This window comes from Lytechinus pictus, chromosome 5, assembly GCF_037042905.1.
Source record: "Lytechinus pictus isolate F3 Inbred chromosome 5, Lp3.0, whole genome shotgun sequence".
NCBI lineage: Eukaryota > Metazoa > Echinodermata > Echinoidea > Temnopleuroida > Toxopneustidae > Lytechinus > Lytechinus pictus.
Genome location: NC_087249.1, coordinates 20424727 through 20446632, shown reverse-complemented (window position 1 = coordinate 20446632; position 21906 = coordinate 20424727). Strand labels below are relative to the sequence as shown.

The 21906-nt window shown below is 36.1% G+C and overlaps 1 protein-coding gene across 1 annotated transcript; it reads left to right on the top strand.

Moving 5' to 3' along the window:
* Positions 1–7431: 7431 nt before the first annotated feature.
* Positions 7432–21702, top strand: LOC129262304 (small ribosomal subunit protein mS29-like). Its single transcript, XM_064099977.1, has 12 exons — positions 7432–7854; positions 12083–12138; positions 12522–12668; positions 13082–13183; positions 14051–14252; positions 16163–16296; positions 16920–17000; positions 17546–17707; positions 18194–18253; positions 19224–19316; positions 19874–19988; positions 20581–21702. The coding sequence occupies exons 2-12, from the start codon at positions 12097–12099 to the stop codon at positions 20664–20666; spliced, it is 1224 nt and encodes a 407-aa protein (XP_063956047.1). The 5' UTR covers positions 7432–7854; positions 12083–12096; the 3' UTR covers positions 20667–21702.
* The last annotated feature ends 204 nt before the right edge of the window (positions 21703–21906 follow it).

Below are 21906 nucleotides of genomic sequence, written 5' to 3'. Positions count from 1 at the left end.
TAAGATTTTAGATAAAGAGGGTAAGATAGATATAGGTCGGTAATTTTCACATTGGATACGATTTCCCTTTTTGAATATTGGTACGACCCGTGCTAATTTGAAAGAATTCGGATAGCATCCAAGAGACAATGATAAGTTGAACATATGACATAGTGGTTCAGCTATAAAAAAGATTATTTGTTTTAAGATAAGTGAGTTAATATCGTCATGACCACAAGTTTTGGTATTTTTAAGGGATTTTACTATGGATATAACTTCGTGTGGTCTTACGGGTTTGAAAAATATCGAGTTTTCAGCTCGATCAGGTAAAAAATCTTTAAAAGAGTGCTCATTAGTTGTAAAAGTTTTTGATAACGTTGGCCCTATGTTTACAAAATATTTGTTTAAGATGTTTACAATTTTCTGTGGGTCACGTGTCTTTTCTTTTTCAGAGTACATTTCTTTTGTGAATTCTGTTCTTTTGCCCCTACCTAAGATATTGTTTAAGATGGACCAGGTAGCAGACATATTTCCCGATACTCTTTTAAGTTGTTTGTATAATACATTTTGCGTGATGCTCTAATAACGGCTGTTAGTTTGTTACGATAAGCCTTAAATATGTTATGTTGGACGGTATTGCTAGGATTGCGTATATACAACTTATATAATCGGTTCTTTTTTCGGATAGAATTCATTATCGCATTAGTAATCCAGGGATTATGAATATTATTTTTTCTTTTCTTTTTGAGCAAACAAGGTATATTTTTATCATAATATTCCTTAAATTTTTGAAGAAAAAGTTCATATGCTATGTTCACGTCATGTGTTTCTTGAAATACATCTGACCAGGTTTCTTTTATAAGGTCGATTTTAAGGGAGTTTATATTTTCGATTGAATATTGTCTATTAAAATATTCATTAGATTCACATCGTTTCCCTTGTGTTTTTCTTGATATTGTAAAAATAGGAAGGTGATCTGATATATCAGAATATAAAATACCACTTTGGAAATCTTCTCTTACAACATTTGTGAAAATGTTATCTAAAAGCGTTGCGGATGCCGGGGATACTCTGGTAGGCTTATCTATTAATGGATAGAGGGCGTAACTATTCAGAAACGACATGAATGTATTATAAGTCTGGTCGTTTTTTGTAAGTAAGTTTACATTAAAGTCGCCCATTAGATAAATATGTTTACCACCTTTCGAAAAATTACTGATACATGATTCTAATTGAAGAGTGAATGATTCAATATTCGTACCGGGTGGACGATACGCTACACCTACAATTACATTTTTACATTTGACATTGGTAATTTCTACAAAAAGCATCTCAAAGTCTGGTGATTCGGACAGAGGGGTCGTTAATTGAAAGGAAATATCTTCTTTTACATATAATACTACGCCTCCTCCACGTCCGTGTAATCTGTCCGACCGTAACATCTGATAACCTTCTAAATTGAATAAAGAAGGAGAATTAGGGTTTAACCATGATTCACTTACTCCAATGATGGATAGCGAATTGTTCAGGGATTTAAGTAGATTAGATACACTGTCAAAGTTGCGACTTAAACTCCGGGCATTTAAATGTAGTAAGCTGAAATAAGACTTGTTGTTATTATGACAGGAATTAAACTCATCGGGTAAATAATAGTGGCATTCATTAGATTTGAGTTCTTCTTCAGAAAAAGACATGTTTAAAGACTCAACCATCTAAGGATTTACATTGTTCGTTTATGCAGTACACTACTATCGTTAAGACACTGGCATTGATATCTAAAGACATGTTCTTAAAGTGGAAATGGCAATTGTTACAATATGACTTTGAGAGACTAAATACGCAGGAAAAACATATACAAAAGCCCATTAAAGATCTAATATAGAATATGTACACACTATAAGCAAAGATCTAAACAATATAATGGTGTATAATAATGAAATAGAATATAAAAGTATAAAACAATTACTATATATTATTTAGCGCATAAACAATTCGGATAATCTGGAGGAAAATTCGTCAATTTTAGGTTTGCCTTCAGCAAATATATAGACACATGATAATATAATAATGTAGTATGCATATATCAATGATATGTTGATAGGCATTGGATACAGACAGTAATTTAACCCATAAATTTATCGGGTTGAAGTTGTATTGAGACATACAAAGAGTTATTCAAATGCAGAATATAAAATTACAATCTTTATGATTACGTATATATATATATATATTAATGTTGAGTTACAAATACAATGTGGTTTGATTTAAACAACAGTTTCGTAAATATTATAGAAGGGTATTTAATATAACACAGTTTTTCAGGATCTACTAAAACTGCCCATATGGAATAGACAAACTGTAGCGTTAATAGAGTTTATAAGGCAAGAAGGTCACTTTCTCTGAAGATTTGTTTCTTCATTGAAGTGTTAGGATCTGTCGTTTTAACCGAGGCGATAATACGGCCATCACTTGTCCATGCCGCGTTTACATTTTTGTGTTGGCTTGTCTTCTTGAGGAGTTTGAGGGTTGTCAGTGTCAAATCTTCTTGAATAGAAATTCCACTCCCTTTCAATGTCTTTTTCGCTTTCATAAATTGCGTCTTCTGTTTGTAGGAACACAATTTAACGATGATGGGTTTAGCCTTGGTTGGATCTTTTTGACCTACTCGATGGGATCGATCGATGTGGTGTTTTTTCAACTTGAACCCAAGCTGATCCTTGGCAATGTCAATTGCTATTTGATCGGTATCTTCACCTATTTTCTCTTTCACACCAAAAATTCTAATGCTGTTTCTCCTTGTATACTGCTCGAGAATATTCAATTGGCGCTCCACGTCTTCTCTTTTCTCGATTTCATTCTGTAGCTGTTTCTCCAGAATATATGTTTCTTTCTCTTTACTCTCCAAAGAGTTTTTTACAGATTTGACAGTAAGGACCTACTTGAACCACAAAATTTTAAAACAATGGTATAATTCCATATGTTCAGGGAGGAATAAAACTTCTTTTTTTTTCACAGGATTATGAGGAGAAAATTTGAATATACAAAAGAAATAGCGAGTGAGCGATGTCATCAGTCCCCTCATTTGTATACAGACCAGGAAGTGCATATAACTATTGTGTGAAATTAAGCGAAAGTTAAAAATGTCATAACTTTGTTATTCTATCCTTTATTTTGATGAAGTTTTCAGTGTTATATGCTTGTTGGATTTTTCTCTTTTTATTCAAATCAACTCTTTGTTCATGTTTTTGGGGGTGGACTTGTCCTTTAACTATTACATACCGATTCTCTCATGAAATCATTGTTTTCCTTGAATATCAAACCTTGAATGTGAATTTGCTGGACGTGACTGGATCGTGTCAACATTCTTTACACAATCCTTTCAGATATAAGTTTTATTTAAACATCTGTTAGTATATAAAATTACAAAATGTAAGCTTTTCAGTCTAGTCGACACAAAGCTGCAAATCAGACTGACATTTCACCTCCTTGAAAAACCATAATTGTTTGTAAAACAATGAAAAATAAACTTCTAACATGTGAGTATCACACAGAATTGAACAAGTCACATTATGAAAACATTTGATATTTTTCCTACATCCAATAAAAAACCCATTAAGGTACGTGTAAATTCTAAAGTGGGGGGGGGGGGGGCAAAGGGAAAAAGGGCACTTCCTCTTTTGAAAAAGGCACTTAAAATAAAGAACAACCAAGGCCTAAGTTATTTGACATATTGATGTAATTGTCCTTCTGAGAATCTAGATGACTGTGTTATAACTTTTACTGCTGTTAACCAAGAATAATAATTTAAACATCATTTGGGAAAATTCTCTCGTCGGCTGCCCAAATAAAACGTTATATTATAAGTGTAACTATCCTTATGCTTCATAGGGATAACATTCTGTGTAAACGTGGCTTTTCCACTCATACTTGCCTAATATTGTAGGAAAAAAACACAAAATATAGTGTGGAAATTATTTATTGGTTTGCTCTTAAACAAATTCTGCATGGAAGAAAAAAATGCCAATTCGAAGTACATAAACATGAGAAAATCATTAAGTGTGCAACAAAGATGATAAGATAATGATGCCTTTTTCACAGTAATGGAATTTGAATTGCACAAGTAGAACTTGCATGTGCTTGGGAGAAAATGGGGCAGTACGGGTCCTTCTCAGGTGAAAGGGGCATATAGAACACGTTCGTGAGGGGGCATATTTTGTTAAAGATTCCGGGCACTGATACGAGAAATAGCACTTGCTAACATATAAAACGTGTCATTCTCAGATGAAAGGGGCACAAAACACGTTCGAGAGGGGGCATTTTGGGGGTAAGAATTGGCACTTATACGAGAAAGGGCACTCATTTGGACACCTACAGCGGGTCCTGATCCTCAGGTGAAAGGGGCGTAGTACACGTTCGTGAGGGGGATTTTTCTGGCGTAATAAATGGCACTTTTCAGTGCTTAATTCAGTGGGGGGGGGGGGGCGTGCCCCCGACCCCCAGGATCGCCGCCTCTGTGTTAATGCACCCAGTGTCTAATACAGCTTCAAAAAAGGACTGAACAAGTGGGCCTATTGGAGATGTGAACCAGTGAAGTTCAAGTTTGACGCTGACCCGCCAGGACATCCGGCAAAAGAGGAGAAGGAATTTGGAGCTGAATGCAGAGGCCTGTATTCTGAACTCGATTTTAAATCAAACCCTGGTTTAAAGTTGTGGTTTACCTATAGGGAGAATATTGGAGCACAAATCCCTCACAGTACACATTCAATTTATTATAACTCATTTGACACCCAACTTGTTCATAATTGTCTGGGAATGGTAACTGAAGTATTTTCATTCGTTATGAAAGCAAAATAAAACAAAATCGGAAACATAAGAAATATACAATACAAACAGAATTTTGAATTTTTGTCTTCCCATGATTTTAGCACAGAATTAGACCGTGGTCTAAGTTAAACCTGACTTCAGAATACGGGCCGATTAACGACTGATTCGTTCAGTATCGTCCATAATATCCATAAGTATGACTTTCCACAGGCTACATCCGATTTTGATGAAATATTCATAAAACAAACTTTTTTGTTGGGCTATAGACTAACCTTGTTTTAAAAACTTTTTACCTTAATTCTCATCCTACACATCTCACACGTCACAGTGCGAGGGACATAGCTAGTTCTCACAGGCTATGTATGTGTAGGCCTATTATTCCCCCAACGGGGATTTCCATTGTTTCTATTTTTGATGAGAAACGAGATAATGCTAATATCATAATGTTATTATAATAGGCCTATTCAGTGGCGTACCTGGGATTTTTCACAGGGTGGGCAAAACCGTCCGCCAAAAAAAAAAAAAAAAGGTCTTCAATCACAAATGAAGGATTACGTACCATAAATTTATTTGACAAGCAAAAAAAAAAAGGTCTTCAATCACAAATGAAGGATTTCGTACCAGAAAAAAAATTGACAAGCAAAAAAAAAAAAAAAAAAAAAAAAAAAAAGTCTTCAAGCTCGTCAGGGGGGGGGGGCAATAAAGGTCTTCAAGCTCGTCAGGGGGGGCAGGGATACGTGTTTTGCATGGGTTGTGGCTCGTCAGGGGGGGCAGACTGCCCCCTTTGCCCCCCCCCGTAGGTACGCTAGTGGGCCTATTCATCAACTTAAAAAAGAGGCAAGTGTAAATTAGATCATGAATCGCACATTAGACCAGATGCAAAATAGACCAAATGAATCATAGATCAAGTAGGGATTAGACGAACTGGTAGTAGACCACCTAGTATTAGATTAACCGACACGAACTGGTATTAAACCAAATGCAATTAAACAAAGTGGCAATAATATTAATACATTATACCAGGGGCGGATCCAGCCTTCGCCAATAGGGGGGGGGGTGGAATTTTTTTTCAGCCATATTTCCCCCCGATCGGCCGCTCGAAGATGATTTTTGGTTTCTTTGAACAACATAAATATATAATATCATATATCCTTATAATTATATATAATGCGAGCGCAAAGCGCGAGCTAATTTTTTTTTTTAATCTTATGTATTTTTTCCTAAAATTTGAACATTCTGGGCAATGTTTGTTATCCTGAAAAAGATGTGTATGCAACTAAATAATTACAACGAACGCGATGCGCGAGCAGAAATGAACTGATGCAAAAGGTACCTGAAAGACGGCATGCAGTTAGTCATGAAGCCAATTCATATTTATAAAAAAAAATCAAATAATGCGAGGGCGAAGCGCGAGCTGAAATTTTTTGACATATTTACCTACAGAATGGAAATTATTTCGAGATTTAGACCTACTGAACGAGACACTCTATTCATGTTATGTAAACCTTAAAAAGGATGAGTAATTGGAGATCTTCATTACATTATCAATGCGAGCGCAAAGTGCGAGCAGAAATTTTTTATATACGTTTTGAACTGATCGAAAAGGGACTGCTTGCACTTAGCCACATATTTCAACAATCAAATAATGCGAGCGCGAGCTGAAAATTTTTGACATTTCTCCATAACGAATGGAAAATTTTAATCAATTTTTGCACCCGTGAACAGGATAGCTATATAACTAAACAATTGATGCGAACGCAAAGCAAGAGCGGAAAAAAATCGAGACTTTAGACCTAAAAACGGGACGCTCTATTCATGATTTGTAAATCATGAAAAGAATAAGTAATAGGGCATCTTCCTACATGAATAATGCGAGCAGATTTTTTTTTGATATTTTGTGATCTGAAACTAGATAATGATTTAGATAGAGAACGAGTTGAGTATCTGAATAAACATGCGCGCGTGTTTCATATTTAGACCTAGAATCCAGCCATTCTAAATAATCCTTTATCGTGAAAATCAAAGTGAGCGCGAAGCGCGAGCTTAAACTATTTGATATTCCGATCTGAAAAAAAGAGTTAATTTCAGCTCTATATTTCAAGCACTTCCCATTCCTCTTGCTAAGCGCGAGAAAGATTTAAGAATCAATTGGAAATCACATAACATAAGGAAAGTTCGGTTTCCGAGGTGAAATATGTTGTGTATATTGACTTGATATATAAACTCCATATTGAACAAGATGAAAATCACCTAACAGGCAATGCGAGCGCGAAGCGCGAGCGAAAATTTTATATATTGACATGAAAGATTCTTTTTATTTTACAAGTCTTCTTAATTATTTTATTCACTCTTCTTATTTTATTCCTCCTCTTCTTCTTTCTCCTCTCTTTTCCCTCCTTTTTCTTTTTTTTTCTTTCTTTCCCTTTTTCCTTTTTTTTGCTCCGCCAATGGGGGGGGGGGGGGGCAGGCCCCTCGCCCCCCCCCTGGATCCGCCTATGTATACGTACACGTAATGAAAATTAGACCAAGTGACGATTAACCTAAGTGGTCATTAGACCAATTGGTATGTATGAGAAGCGGACTAAGTGGAATTAGCCCGAATGTTAATTGTTAGCCCAACTAAAGATTAGACCAAGTGCATCTGTAAACTCCTTCAAAGCCAGGCTTGATAAGTTCTGGCGGAACTTAAGAATGGTACAGTCACCCTTGGGAATGATTTGATTTGACAAAAATGATTGCAAATGCACCATGTACACTGGACATTGACACTGTCACGGGACTGTCACACATATTATACTTGTTGAAGAAGATTTAGCTTGGACGAAAGCTAGACCTGGAAACTTGGCTGCAGTTTTCTGCATTTTTCCAGTAGGCCTACATCCGGTAATAAATTAATTATGAGCAAGAGTAACAAACCAAAAACTGTTCTAGCAAATCCTTTTTCTTACGCCCTCTACGTTCGTTGATAAAGATGTCAGCCTCCATGCGAAAGTAAAGTAAATTCTAGTAATCTACATTTACCTCGATTGCTGTAATAAAGAGAGTGAACTGGTAAGCAAACAAACATAATCCCTTATTATAAATATTTGAATATTTTAAGATCATGTTGGCATTATCGTGGTTTAAGTCACCACTCCATTCTTTTATTTCGTCAACGCACAACGGCGGTGACTTCTTTCATCTCCCATTCAATGATTCATTGTAGTTTTGTACACAACGAGCGCACACACACGAGAAGAGACCCGGGGCCGGGGCCTGTTGCATGACGAGATGAGCGATACGTAGCCGTAGGAACGTCCTAGGACCATTCTTCCGAGATAGGAAGATTGGCGACAAATCAGCGCTTTCCGTTTCACGAAGGCAATTTTGTCTTTCAAGTCCGCGACATCGTTTGATATCGATAATATCGGAAAAATATTTACTTTAAAGTCTTTAGTCTTCATCGTCACCTATCCTAAACCTTTTTAATTTTATTTCGGAATGACGACTTTTCATAAAATCATAATTCGTATAGGCCTACCGGTATTTCAATAAAAGGGGATCAAATAATGATTTATTTATTAGTAACTGATCATGCTGATTGTAGAATTGATGTATGGTGCGTACTTTATGAGGTAAAAAAGAGAAAAAACTTTCAAGATTCACAAACATTACTGGATAAAATAGAAATTTTCATTATTTCCCTTATTTATAACACGGTGTCCTTTAAGTTTTAGAGACACCTTTCATTGATATTTCAACGAAAGAGACCCTTGTCCGACATAAAAATTTATTTAACTAAGTAATTTCGACATTTTATTAGTTCTATATAGGCCCTACTGATTTTTTTATAGAATACATATAGGCCTAGGCCTATATATATAATGATGATTATGCGTTAATATGTTATCTGTTGAGGTAAAAATAGGGTTTGAATGGAGTAAACAAAATCAACAGTGTCTGATTGTATGAGACTAAAAAGGAAAATATGAGAGGCTGCCTGTGAAAAATCGAATTTATTTATTTTATTCATCAGATATCACGCAAGAAATACAAATGTGAGTGTTTAGAGTATAAACATACCTTTTCATGATGAGTAATCGAAGACAAGCAACATATGAACATTTCTGCAAACATGTGGGTAAAGTAGTGCTTTGCAATAATAAAACATAGAAAATGTTTGAAATCAATCCGCAATGGAAAAAAAATACAACAATGCTAGAAATGACAACGATCATAAACGCTGGTCATATTTAAAGTTGATAACTTTATGGAAGTTTATATAAGAATAATTATAAGCTTTAAGAATATGAAAAAAATATATATGTTCAACATTTCGGGGTTAAGGAGTCGAGACTATACATTATTGCTTTAACACTGAGGGGCCGATAGGGCCTACCCTACGATTTAAAATGCGCCTCTTCGTTTGGACTTAATTTCCATAATATCTTTTCTTTTATTGGTACAATGAACTTATCTTAATTTGTAATTATTGTGATGGATTCGTAAGCTATTAGCCCAATCTATATCTTAAAGTCAACTAGTTATTTTGTTACTGCAGATTTTTTTTGTTTCATTCATCATCTCAAGCTAGCACAAATATATCAATTAATTTTCATTGATTAAAAATAATAATTGTCATTATGAAAATGAAATAAAAATAAATAAATGATTTAGCATAGTAACATTTTAGTTTTGTAGTACCGTTTTTTTTTTTTTTTGCTGAACGTAATAAACACGTTTTTTACCATTCATAATTTCTTTTTTAAAAAATGTTTTCATGTTGTTTATCTAATGAGAGATTGCCGCCCATTTCGATGTATTTCAAGTTTAATTGAAAAAAAATGGAAAAGGGGTGGGGAGAAGACTGGAGGGAGAATAAAAGAAAACATATTAAAAAAAAATTATTTGGGCCTAGATTACCCCGGAGAAGTTAAAATGACATCCGTTAGTTAAATTAAAAATATAACTTGGCGCCATCCCAGATAAAATGCATCAGAGTGCACTCGAATGACCCCTCAAAAATGTTTCAAGGTGATATGTCAGTGTGGCTTGCCGTAAACGCATATTCTCTCAATGCCGACGGTGGCGGGCGGTGTGCAAAGAAGATCATGCCTACGTAGGACATGTCTGGAGGTGTCTTTCCAAGGACCATTCTTCGTATCGCCCAAAATCGGCTTTGTGAAACAGTTGAGCGATATCTCGTTCTTACGTAGAACGGTTCTACGAAAGACCCTTTCATGCAACAGGCCCCAGTCGAGTCCCGGTACCTCAAGTGATGTTCGTGCCACCCAAGGGTTCATTACATGCCGCCGCGCACAGAAAAATCAAGCCATTGAAGTCGTGTGTTGTGGACTCCAGAAGTGAGATCCCAGCACACGCGACCCACTAGTTAGAAGTCCACTGCCAAAGGCGGTTTATGGTGCGAGGTTAGTAATAGTATACTATACTAACCTTGCAATACGTGTGAGTGTGTTCGTGCAGGCTCCACTTCACTACCGCTCCACCTACCCAAACATCAAGACAGTTAACTCGTTCGGATACTCTGAGTGGCAAAGGTGGGGAAAAATGCACATTTATTGTTAAAAATATTTTAAAAAGACAATAAATAAAAGCTTAATTTCTTACTCTTCACCCTTATTTCACTCCGTGTCCATCCTCCGGTCAACCTCAAAATTGGTGATTTTTGGCCATAATTCCTCACACGTAATATTCACGGCCGATTTCAAAACATCGCACGCGAGGGTTGCAGCCTCAAACAGCATGAATATTTATATTATATTGGATGGCTCAGAATGGAAGCCCAGGACTCATCCGTGTAATACTAGTCAAACATATTCTCTCCAAAATGGGGTAGAATGTGGTTGCAATAGCACTCCAAATAAAAGGGGAAAAAATAAATTGTGCACTTGGGCCCCCCGGGGGGGGGGGGGGGCACTCATTATATAATGCATAGTGGGTATGTGCCGCTGAGGGGACCCCCATTTTACACTCAAATTTCTGTTACAAGGCATAGCATTTTTGTCTTATTGAGAAAAAGAACAAAGAAAGCCGCTTCAAAGCATAGCATTTTCTTCATATCAAGAAAAAAGAAGAAATCTGCTCCAAAGCTTCGCATATTTTCCGTTACGCCGTTCCGGCCGCGTTGATCTGCTACAATGAGCCGCAATTTTGGTGAAAAGCAGTTGCAGAGCGCTGTCCGACCATCGCCTCTGCGCTAGCGCACCGGGCGCCCGTGCCGCCGGGCTAGCTGTATGTACGTTCCATAGGGATGCATACGCATTTACACGCAGGCGACCCGTTCCAAGGACCCCCGTTTTCACCAACATTTGTAGTTCCGAGGATTTGTCAAAAACCTACGGCCAGCGCAGGGTCGCCCTACGGCGACCGTACGTCGTGATTTCAAGGACATACGTCAGCCGCAGTTTTTCTGTCTCCATAAATTAAAAAATACGCCGTGCGGCGACCCTAACATATGTGAGCGCTACAGTAAGTGGCCGTGGAAATTCTGCGGCGACCGTAGAATTGTTAGTCGCCGTAGAAATTTTAGAATCTACGGCGGCCGTAGCAAATGTGACCGAGGTATAAAGCGGCGGTTGTTTGCTCCACCATTATGAGCCCAATGGCCGTCATTGGTCTATTGACGGAGGGGATGCCAGCATGCCGCAGAGCTAGACGAAGTCTCAGCGGAGCATATCCCTGACAGAAATAGACCCATTTATCGGTCTAATCTAGACTCTAATCTACATGTAGTCATCTTAAAAGTAATGTTCGCCATGTTGTGCAAAGTTACTTTTGAAATTGATGGTCACCCAGCACACAGATACATTATTTGTCAATTCATAAAACAGGATTTGTTTTAGAAATTTCTACTGCAATTTATTACGATTTTGGTTAGAACTCATTATTTTTGTGTTGGACATCGTTTCTCGCAACGTGGGCAGGCGACGGAATAAATTTGCATGGGAGCTTGGGGGGATTTAGCCCCCGAAGTGCTCAAAAGTGCCCTGGTAAATCCTCTTTCACTGCAATGTTAATGCCTATCCAATGTAGCAGATTCAATAGGTTGTGGAGAGTAGCCCCACAAAGTAAGAAATTTATTTTTTCCGTAGCAGGAAAAAATAAATCAAGGAACAAGGACAAAGGTCTCAGAGGTCATTATTTACCCCAAAATGTAAAAAAAATAGCCAATGGATTTAGTCCAAATGATAAGTCAGAACTTTATTAGATTATGAATTCCTCTATATTTTATATATTTTGTGTACACTGTATTTTCATTTCTGATTTCTCCAACATGTAGATATCATTTTCACAATGTTGGCAGCTGCTGTTAGGAACACCAGTAGGTCACATTCAGTGAGTATTTCATCTCTATTTCATATACCTCTAGTCACAGTCTGCTATAAAACTTAAAACTGCAATGCTTCATTGATAATTATAAAGTTAAATCATCTTTCCGTGAGTTTGTTGTCATAAGATGTAAGTAATATAAGTTAAGATAATTAACACTACCCTGACATCGTCTAGCACTTTTCCCATTAAAGTAGCAGGTGCTTATTGCAATGTCTTTGCACATCATCCCATATTTCTCCCTTCATATTTTCCAGTGGAGGTGTGTAAGGAGCTTTTCAAAAGGTGTACTCTATTTCTACACCTTTTATAAGAAGTTACATATATCATAAAGTGTTATCATTCACTGAATTCCCTTCTCCTTTTTTCTTTTTTTTTTCTTATTTCAGTGGAGGTGTATGAGGTGCTTATCATCAGGTGCCACACCACCACAAACACAAGGTTTTTCATCTGACACCATATCAACACCTATTCGCACCCAGTCATCCCAATCCCAACAACATAGAGAAGACTTTAGAACCAGTGAAAGTGATCCAGTAAGTGCATAATATTTGAGTTTCTGTAGTAATATTCATTGACAAACAAATTCAAAGATGAACATAGCAGCATGTAAATTTATAAGTTCTTCCATTTCTTTATTTCCCATACGACTTAGCATTTAACAGGCACCATAAGAAAATGACATTCAATTTGATTATTGAATATGTTTTTGCTTTCAATCGATATTACATGTAGTATTGCAGAGTAATAACTTTAAATACAACATTGCTTATTTCTGTCAGCATTCTTTCATGTTCTAGTGCTGTTAGTTTACCCTTGTTAAATAAATGTGTAGACATCACAGTACCTAGGCCTATCCTTTGCAGTGACTCTTTTCCTTCATTTCCATTCATTTTCCATTGCACATTGTTGTGTGTGAATTGTATGTTTTTTTTTAATTGTTCATCAGCTCAACCACACATCCAGACATATCGGCCAGTATTACACCATCCCTCTGAAAGATGTTCCCAAGGTATTCCCCATTGGATACTCAGCCAGATGGCATAAACTAGTAAGTACAAGGGGACAAGAGCATTACATGTAGGATCACTTTTATTTTAACCCCAAATACCAAAGCAGCCTATAAATAAATGCAGTGTAGATTGATTAATTAAATTTAACTAAATAATGAAATAAATGATTCATAATTGATTATATTGATGATTAATTCAATTAATCATTGGCTTGAATGATCGATTTTAATGTCTCGTTCCAACTCTAATTTGTCTATTTCTCTGAGTCCCAAGAGGATTACATAATTTGTAATTTGAAATAAAAAGCAGAGACAAATTATCTCAGGGGGGGTCTCATATATAGGGTCTCGAATGTACAGAATCTATGGGATTTCCCTTAAAATAAACAGATTTACACAGCAATTTTACATGGTAAACTGGGTAGTTATAGAGGGAGAAGTTGATTCCAAAGTTGGTAACAGATCCTACCTACTATCAATTAGACATGGAAGACTTAATTTTGATTGTCTGTTGCATCCTATTACTATGGTACATGTAGTTATTTAAGCAAGTTGTAAGTAACAAGGTCTTGTATGGTTACCGGCTCTTGTTCTGGAATACTTTATTTCTTTGTAGTTTCCTGAACCATTGGTGTCTTTCAGGAGATCATGAACATTACCTCTCTAGGTAAACGCAATTTCTGTAGTATCCATTGCACGGATCTCTATTTTAAAGGGCAGTGATTTATCTCTGTTTCTAATTCCTAGTTAACATGAAAAGTTGCAATGCTCTAAAATAATCATGGTTTGTGCAGTACATGGAATGAATTAAGAATCTATAAAATGGTCAGACAAGTAAACGTGTTGATTATTTAAAGAAATCACATCTAAAGTTCTATAATTTTTTTGTTTTCACGATCTCTTCAGCTTAGACCATTTCAAGAGGCTGCGATCATGGTTCGTAAACCAGCTGTTGAAATCATGGACTTAATGCGGCAGGCTGACTACACCAATCCTCCAATCAAGTATCTGATGTATGGTAGGAAAGGGAGCGGCAAGACAACCTGTCTCAATCATGTACTACACTTCTGTCACAATCAAAACTGCCTAATAGTTCACATACCATGTGGTAAGTACCAGGGCCTCGTTTCATAATAATAAGTTATCGTGGCAAATTAGCAGTAACAGTTTAAAGCTACTGAAACCATTTGATTTGATTGGCTGATAGCAAATTTGATATAGATACTGTTCATTTTATAATGATTAGTTTTTTATGAAACGGAACCCAGATGAACTGATGATTAGCCTTTACAATGTTCAATATAATAAACACCTGTCACCAGTAAGTATTTTAATATGCAAATGAATGAATATGCCATTTATACGTCACATGCTTTGATATGTCCCCTCTTTAAGTATCCATCCTGTATTAACATGTTTGCCTGAGTTTCACTCTCCTACAAATATCAGGGCCAGGTCTTACAAAGCGTTACAATAAACAAATATATCGGGCTTTGAGAAAGTATAGTGGAATTATTTATCCGAGGTTGGTCTGGCAATTACTATTTTTTCCCGATGGGCGAAGCCCCGAGGGAAATATAGTAGTTTTGCCAGTCCAACCGAGGATTAATAATTCCCACTATGCTTTCGAATGAAACGCCTGATATATTTGCTTTATATCCTACTTTTAATAATTTATAACCAAAATCTATGCGCTGAGCATGCAAAGTCCTGTTGAATTACCTACTTTTCTCCGAGCCACCGCGCCCAGCGGAACGCAGATTAGTGTCTGCGCTGACGCATCGCGCTGGACTTGCGCCCCCGGGAGAGAGAGAGCGCGCAAGCCGGTGCGCCGAGATATCCAGTTTTGTGAAATAATGACGTCAGAATATTGGTATATCCAAAAATATATCGAGGTCTGACGTCACGCAACATCATAGTTGAAATATATTCGGTCACATGATGCTACTTGAACCAATCACTATACAGGATTTACTCTATGTAGGATATAATTGATTCTATGAACCTCAACTCTATGGCTATCCATCATTGTCATAATTTTTGTCTAAAGGAAATTTGCACAATGTCCTTTGTAATCGAAGAGAAGCACACTTAACTTTGAAGAAAAGGATGAATGCATGAATATATATCATATCTAGAAAACATTTCGAACAAACACGCATTTTAGATATTGGCATCGCTGGCTTTCCATAGTTGTGGTTGATTGGATCAATCACAACTTTTGTAAGATGGGGCCCTGATGGGATCAGGTATTAACACTTCAGGAAGAAATGCAATAAAGTTGACTAGGCTATCCGAAATCGTCAGTTCCAGATTAAGTCATGATCTCTTTACTACAGCAGTGCCTCCCAGTCTAATCCTACTTTGTTTGTTTGATGATATATTGTTTTTTTCCCCAAAAAGTTAATAAAGTCTCATTCTACTAAATAGGTTCATTACTGCGGACTGAAATAATCGCTAGAGGGTATTCATTTGTCTCGCAATCTACTATGGTCAACAAGGAAATTCGTGATCACTCTCGCAAAAAGTGTTCACTAGCTTTCTAGGAAATTCGTGATCACTCTCGCAAAAAGTGCTCACTAGCTTACAAGTTCACGAGCTTTCAAGTGCCTCTAGCGATTAAGTCTCATTCTGTCTACAACCAGTTCATCTTATATTCCGGTTTGGTCTAATTATTATACTTTGTCTACCATTTCATTTAATTTTTGGGTAGGCTAACCCCAATTACTCTATCTGATCTGGTAAAAGCTGTACAAACCAAATGGTCATATGATACAATCGAGAAAAGAGAAACTAATAAAATATTAATGAGATCATTTGGTGATTACATAAAATTGCATTAAGGCAAAGGGTATAAAACCCACTGATGGGTGGCCAAAGAAAATGAGACCAAACTGATGGATTATTATATAAAACCAAATAGTATTTGACAAAGTGGTTACAAATCATCTCTAGGTGTCAAAGGTTAAAATTAAGAAAATATCACTGATAATGCAAACCATCTCTTATCCATGACAGCAAACTCCTGGAACGTGAACAACAAGTGGGATTTCTTGGATTCTGTTTCTCATGAAGGGATGTACGACCAGCCAGCTTTGTCTTCAGAATGGCTCAAGCACTTCAGGTCCAGGAATGAACACTTTCTCAAACAGGTTGGAACACCATGTTTTACTCTAGAAGCCCTCCTTTTGCAGAGCTGCAGCTAGTATTGATTTTCAGGAATTAGTACTGAAAAATTAGAATACTGATGGTTTCATGCAAAATACTGATTTTTTAAGTTTCAGTTTTATGTGTTTTCCTATTGTATTTCTTTGAAAATACTGATTTTTCAGCTTTTAAAATGTTGAAGTATTCTTGTTCAGGTTGGCAGCTTTATTTATATTTCAAATGGGTTTAATCCAGTTCTTTTCCTAAATGCAATTTCAAAATGTCACTTCCAGAAATCAAGATTCCTACTCAGTATCACTGACTATTTTTAATATGAGAGCACTCACATCATATTTTTGATGACGATAAGTCTCTAGAGCTTGAATACTTTCTGGGCCTTCATTAATATTTGTCTTTAATTTAACACATAGAGTTATTTATATAGATTTATTGCCAGCAGTTTTGCTTGTGATTTTAAACAAACTTTTTATTAGATTTGAAAAAAATGAAATTGAAGATGGACTTGTCTTTGAAGATGCAATGTGATACATCCCTGTGGTATTTTGATATTGATTTATTGATTTTATCTCATCAAGTGTGTATTGGAATGTTGATTTCATCACTTTAGATCCTGACAAGTAAATGCTACGAGTGGAGTAAAAGAGAACAAACGGAGGCAGGACAGCCTCTCCTTTCAGTAGTTGATCAGGTAAGGAAAAAAAAAAAAAAAGTGATGAAACTTGGCCACCAATTCTTTTTTTTCGTTATAAAGCGGTAGTTTGTTGTGTTTCTGTGTTGCTAGTGTGTAAATTATAATTTGGTTTCAGCCCAGCCATGATTTTTTATTTATTTATATATATATTTATTTATTATTATTTTATTATTATTATTTTTTTTTTTTTGGGGGGGGGGATGCTTCCCAGAGAGAAGAAAAGATAATTAACTAGTATTCAATGTTTTGATGTCTCTGCTCTGTTAGACCTGCTTAAAGCCCATTCACTTCATTGACTGATCAAGCCAAGATTATGTGAGAGCATTGCTACTTTTCACACGATCTGGAAACAGGAAGGGGGCCATAGTCAGGGGGACCCGCAGACTCCGGTCCATATTTCATGGAATTATCCAGATAATTCTGAGATCACAAATAAAGGTGGCTTGAAGAAAAGTGTTCATTTTTGGGTTAATTGGATTAAGCAAGGTCAATCAGTGTTGTAGAAATGATGGATTCATTTACATTATTTGATTGACTTACAGGGTTTAAATCGTACTAAGAATGCAACGGATGTGATTGGTGTTGTATTGAAAGAACTTCAGGAGCAGAGTTCCTCAGGACAGTATCGTCTGATCCTAGCGGTCAAGGCTGTTAACGGCCTCTTTGCTGAGATGACCAACATTAGGAAACCTGGAGGATATATAGTATGTTCCAGCATTTTACTCACCGTACCCTTTGTTTGTTTTTTTTTTGGGGGGGGGGCTAAGGGGGGGGAGTTGTCAAGGGATTCGGGAGTATGTACCATTGCTTCATGTATTGATGAGCACTGAGCATTCACTGTTTGTAACTAAAATACAACCAAATCAAATACTTCAACTCTATAATAACAATTTCTTTTAGAAGAAGCAGTGTTTAACTTTATATAAGCTGAAGATGAGTATGGCACATACACAATTTTCTCAATCAAATTATTTAAGTGATCTCAGAGAACCTGAAATAACTGCAAATTTAGCAGTGAAAGAACAACTAAAAATTGAAATATTTCGTTGACAATTTTTGAGTCGTTCGAGTATCAAGTTTTATATGCTTATATACATGATTGCATGATCCATTTTCATTTCTTTTACATGAAAGCACGACAAGGGGCAGAGATGTGTGTATAATCTTAATTGTTATTTTTATGTTTGTAGATTCCTGTGAATGAGCTAAGAATGGCATATCACTTCAAGAAGATGCTGAAAGGACATTGGGTGAGTATTGATGCTGAGAGTATAGTGTAAATGATAAGTCAATGGTAAAACAAAAAAAGAAAAATATGTATTTAAATATATATTTACAAACAAGATAGGAAGATAGGCAAATATGTGAAAATAAACTGTGATATGGTCTCCGGTATCCATGCCTTCTGGTAAGAATTAGTCCATTGACCTTAATTTACATGTAGTTTCAAGTGTTTGTTCAAATTTGTCTTTGAAATGATTAAAGCCAAGAACATGCAATTGCATTAATGATTTAATGAGAAAATCTTTAAATTCAGGGTCAATTGTCACAGTATCATCATAATTTGGTTGGTCATTTTATTGGATTCTGTTAAAACTTAAAGGTAAATGCTATTTTTGGTAACGATACCAAAATGAGTTCGTACAGAATCCAATGAAATGACCACCAAAGTGTCTGTTTGCATAAATAAAACGCATGTGCCAAAGGATTCTGGAAGAAATTGTGTAATTGCTGAGAAATCAGCAAATAAGCACAGGATTCGGGTAGAGCGTCGGGCCCGACGCTCAAAGCAATAATTATACACAGTCCCACGTGCGCTTATCTGTGTTGGGGAAGTTCAGTCTGAACATTTTTCAGCGTAGATTTCAAGATTTCACAAAGTTCAGTTTATGTAACTGTACCAGATCTAGATCCTCGATGATATACTGACAATTAAGCCTGGTTTTACAGACTTTCTCATGAAATCAGTGTTTACTGCAACTACTGGAATTTCTCTTTAACTTTTGATTGCAACCACAACTGGCATTTATCTTAAAGGTTATTTGAAAGATTACCTGCACTGCTTAGATTATTTAGATGGTGATGTTTATAATGATGTTCAGTGTCCGTGTACATGTAGTTAGGTGCTCTTTCTATTTTTTATGTGTGTTATTGGCCAAAGTCATTTTATCGACATTTCATTTTGTGTATTTTATTTAAATCACTATAAATACATGACAGACTAATGGTGCTATCATCACGACAGTTGACCAGCATAACTGCCATCAAGCCCCTAAGAATGACTTCAAACCCCTTCATTTGCTCCAAAAACAGGTAAAAAAAATCCTCTAAAATCTAAAGCATGTGTCCTAGGTATTGGCTTGGGCTCATGGTAAATTTTGAATGTCACCATTTATCAACTCTGAGTGAATCTGGTGCGTAGTTGCTTGAAATGTGCTGGCGCATGTTGCACATTACTGTTATCTGTGCAATATGAAATCTTCAGAGTTGTGGAAAACACCTAAAAGCAAGCAGCCAAATTCCTGTTATAAATGACTTTTGAAACTTCTTGGCAATTCCAATGGATTAGGTATTGGTAAAGACATCCTGGAAAAACTATGTCACTTATTTAAAGTATAATTTGATTTATAAGTTTGTGAAAGCCAACACCCCCGCGTACCCACGTCTTTAGAAATTTCCTGAAAACAAACAGGGTTTTCCAGCCAACTTGCTTGATCGTAAATTCATCACCATTTCTTTGTTTACTAGATATATTGGTATTGCCTAACAATTTGAATAGTATGAAACTAAGTATTCATTATTGATGATTATTATTCACTTCAAAGGGCTTATAACTAATATTTCACATTTTCTAAATTTGTTTCTGTCAGGGCTTTGAATGGCTGGATCCCTTTGTACCTATTTACATTGAGAACTACAGTGATAAGGAGTTTGAGAGCTGTATGCAGTATTATATCAGCAAACGATGGGTCCAAACAGAACAAGGTAGGTTTCTTGTTTAAGTTTCCTCTACAGCATTCTTCTCAACTTGTGCATACTGATACTGTCTTTAGTTAAAACTACTTGAAAGGTATTTATGTTTTCCCTTCCTGAAATGAATTGTCTCAGTTTTCCTGCACACATGAATAATTTTCAGTTTTGGCAGTTCATGAAGTGCAGAACAAAATTAGAAAGTGCAGGTTGGACTTACAAAAAGATGATTATTTTATGGAATTGCCCGAATGACTTATTCATTAATCCAAATTTACATTGGAAATAACTGCTACAAAATGCAATGTTACACCATTCCACATACATTAAAATGAAACTGATTATGGTATCCTTTTAAAACAGTGCATCATCAATTTCCACTCAGATTATTTATTAATAATTGCATCGTATGAACGTAGACACAAGGTATAATAACTTTCATGTCTTTATCACATGACTTGGGATTAACTCTATTGCCGTTTCATTAATTATTTTGTTTCGTGTAAGTGAAAATGGACATGCTTAGGTATGAGTTATGCGCTATAAAAGAGCCGATTATTAATATTATTACTATATTCTGTGTTCTTTCTTTAAATCTCAACCTCAGCCAAGACAGAGGAAGGCAAACTCCATCTGAAGCTGTTATCTGAAAGCAGCCCTGGTTCATTAGAAAGAATGTGTGCTTCTATATGAACATTGAAAAACTAGACCTGAGGACCGATTAGACATGGAAGACAGTGGATGTCTGTGGTGAAAGCCAGAGATGGTGAAAGCTAAAGATCTTTACGAGCCTTGCAAAGTTTCACTTCAGATCCCGGTTACAGAAACAACATTTGGTCATCTTCAAACTCTTCCACGATTGGGTTTTGCTGCTGTTGATGCATTGGTGTTATGTCGACTGTACACTAACCTGTTGGAGTCTTTAAATATTCCTCTATAACACGTTTCCATAGACTCCAGCCTGTATGTATGCGAGTCTTGATTATGTCAATGTTCCATTCTGACATAGCAACACACCCGACTCCTTAGAATTAACCCATTGGAGACTAAATGATTTTGCTATAACACACTTTCCATAGACTCCAGCCTGCATATATACGGGCTCAAACTCCAACGGGTTAATGTTTTCTGAAAGCCCTTATTTTGAAATTCCCCCTTTATGACCTACATGATATCAGCACTATAGGTCTATGATAAATAGTTTTTTTAACGTGGAGAAAGATCATGATTAATTCTGGTTTGAGAAAGGAAATTATATCATGGAAAAGATCAGAAAGAAGATGCTCAAAATACAGAAAGATCATGCATGGTCTCTACGAAAATTACACTGGTTAGTATTTGTTGCATTGCCATTGTTTGTTAGCAACTATGATCACAATTGGCCATTTCCCTTTACAGTCTTTTGTGTGACAGAGCCCCAATCATGCAATGCACATTTTATTGCATTTATTTGCCATCAATCATATTTCCTTCAAATCTAACTGATTTCTGTTGACCTAGGAATTTTGACCAAGTTTAAATTCCCTTTATTTTGTTTCTATTGAATTTATTTTGTAATAGTTGGGACGCCTTTTCTATATTGAGATATTATGGCCTTCATTTATTTTAATAGATGTCTTATATGATTAATATTTATGATTAAAAATATTATTTTGGAATTTACTCTTCCAAAATTTGGTTACTCTGATCGCAAACAAAGGTTTTAAATAAAGAAATATTTAAAGCTTTACTCACTCCTGTTTAGGAATATCATTGTCAGTGTCATAAGATGAATCAATTAAATTTGGAAAAAAAAATGATCTGGCCTTTCTTTGCATTACATATTTGCCTGTATATCGTTGAAAATCCCCCCCCCCCTCCCCCTGAAGAACTTTTTTTTCCCCAGTGAATTGAACATGCATACAAACCAGGGAGTCGCATCACAAGTTTGTTC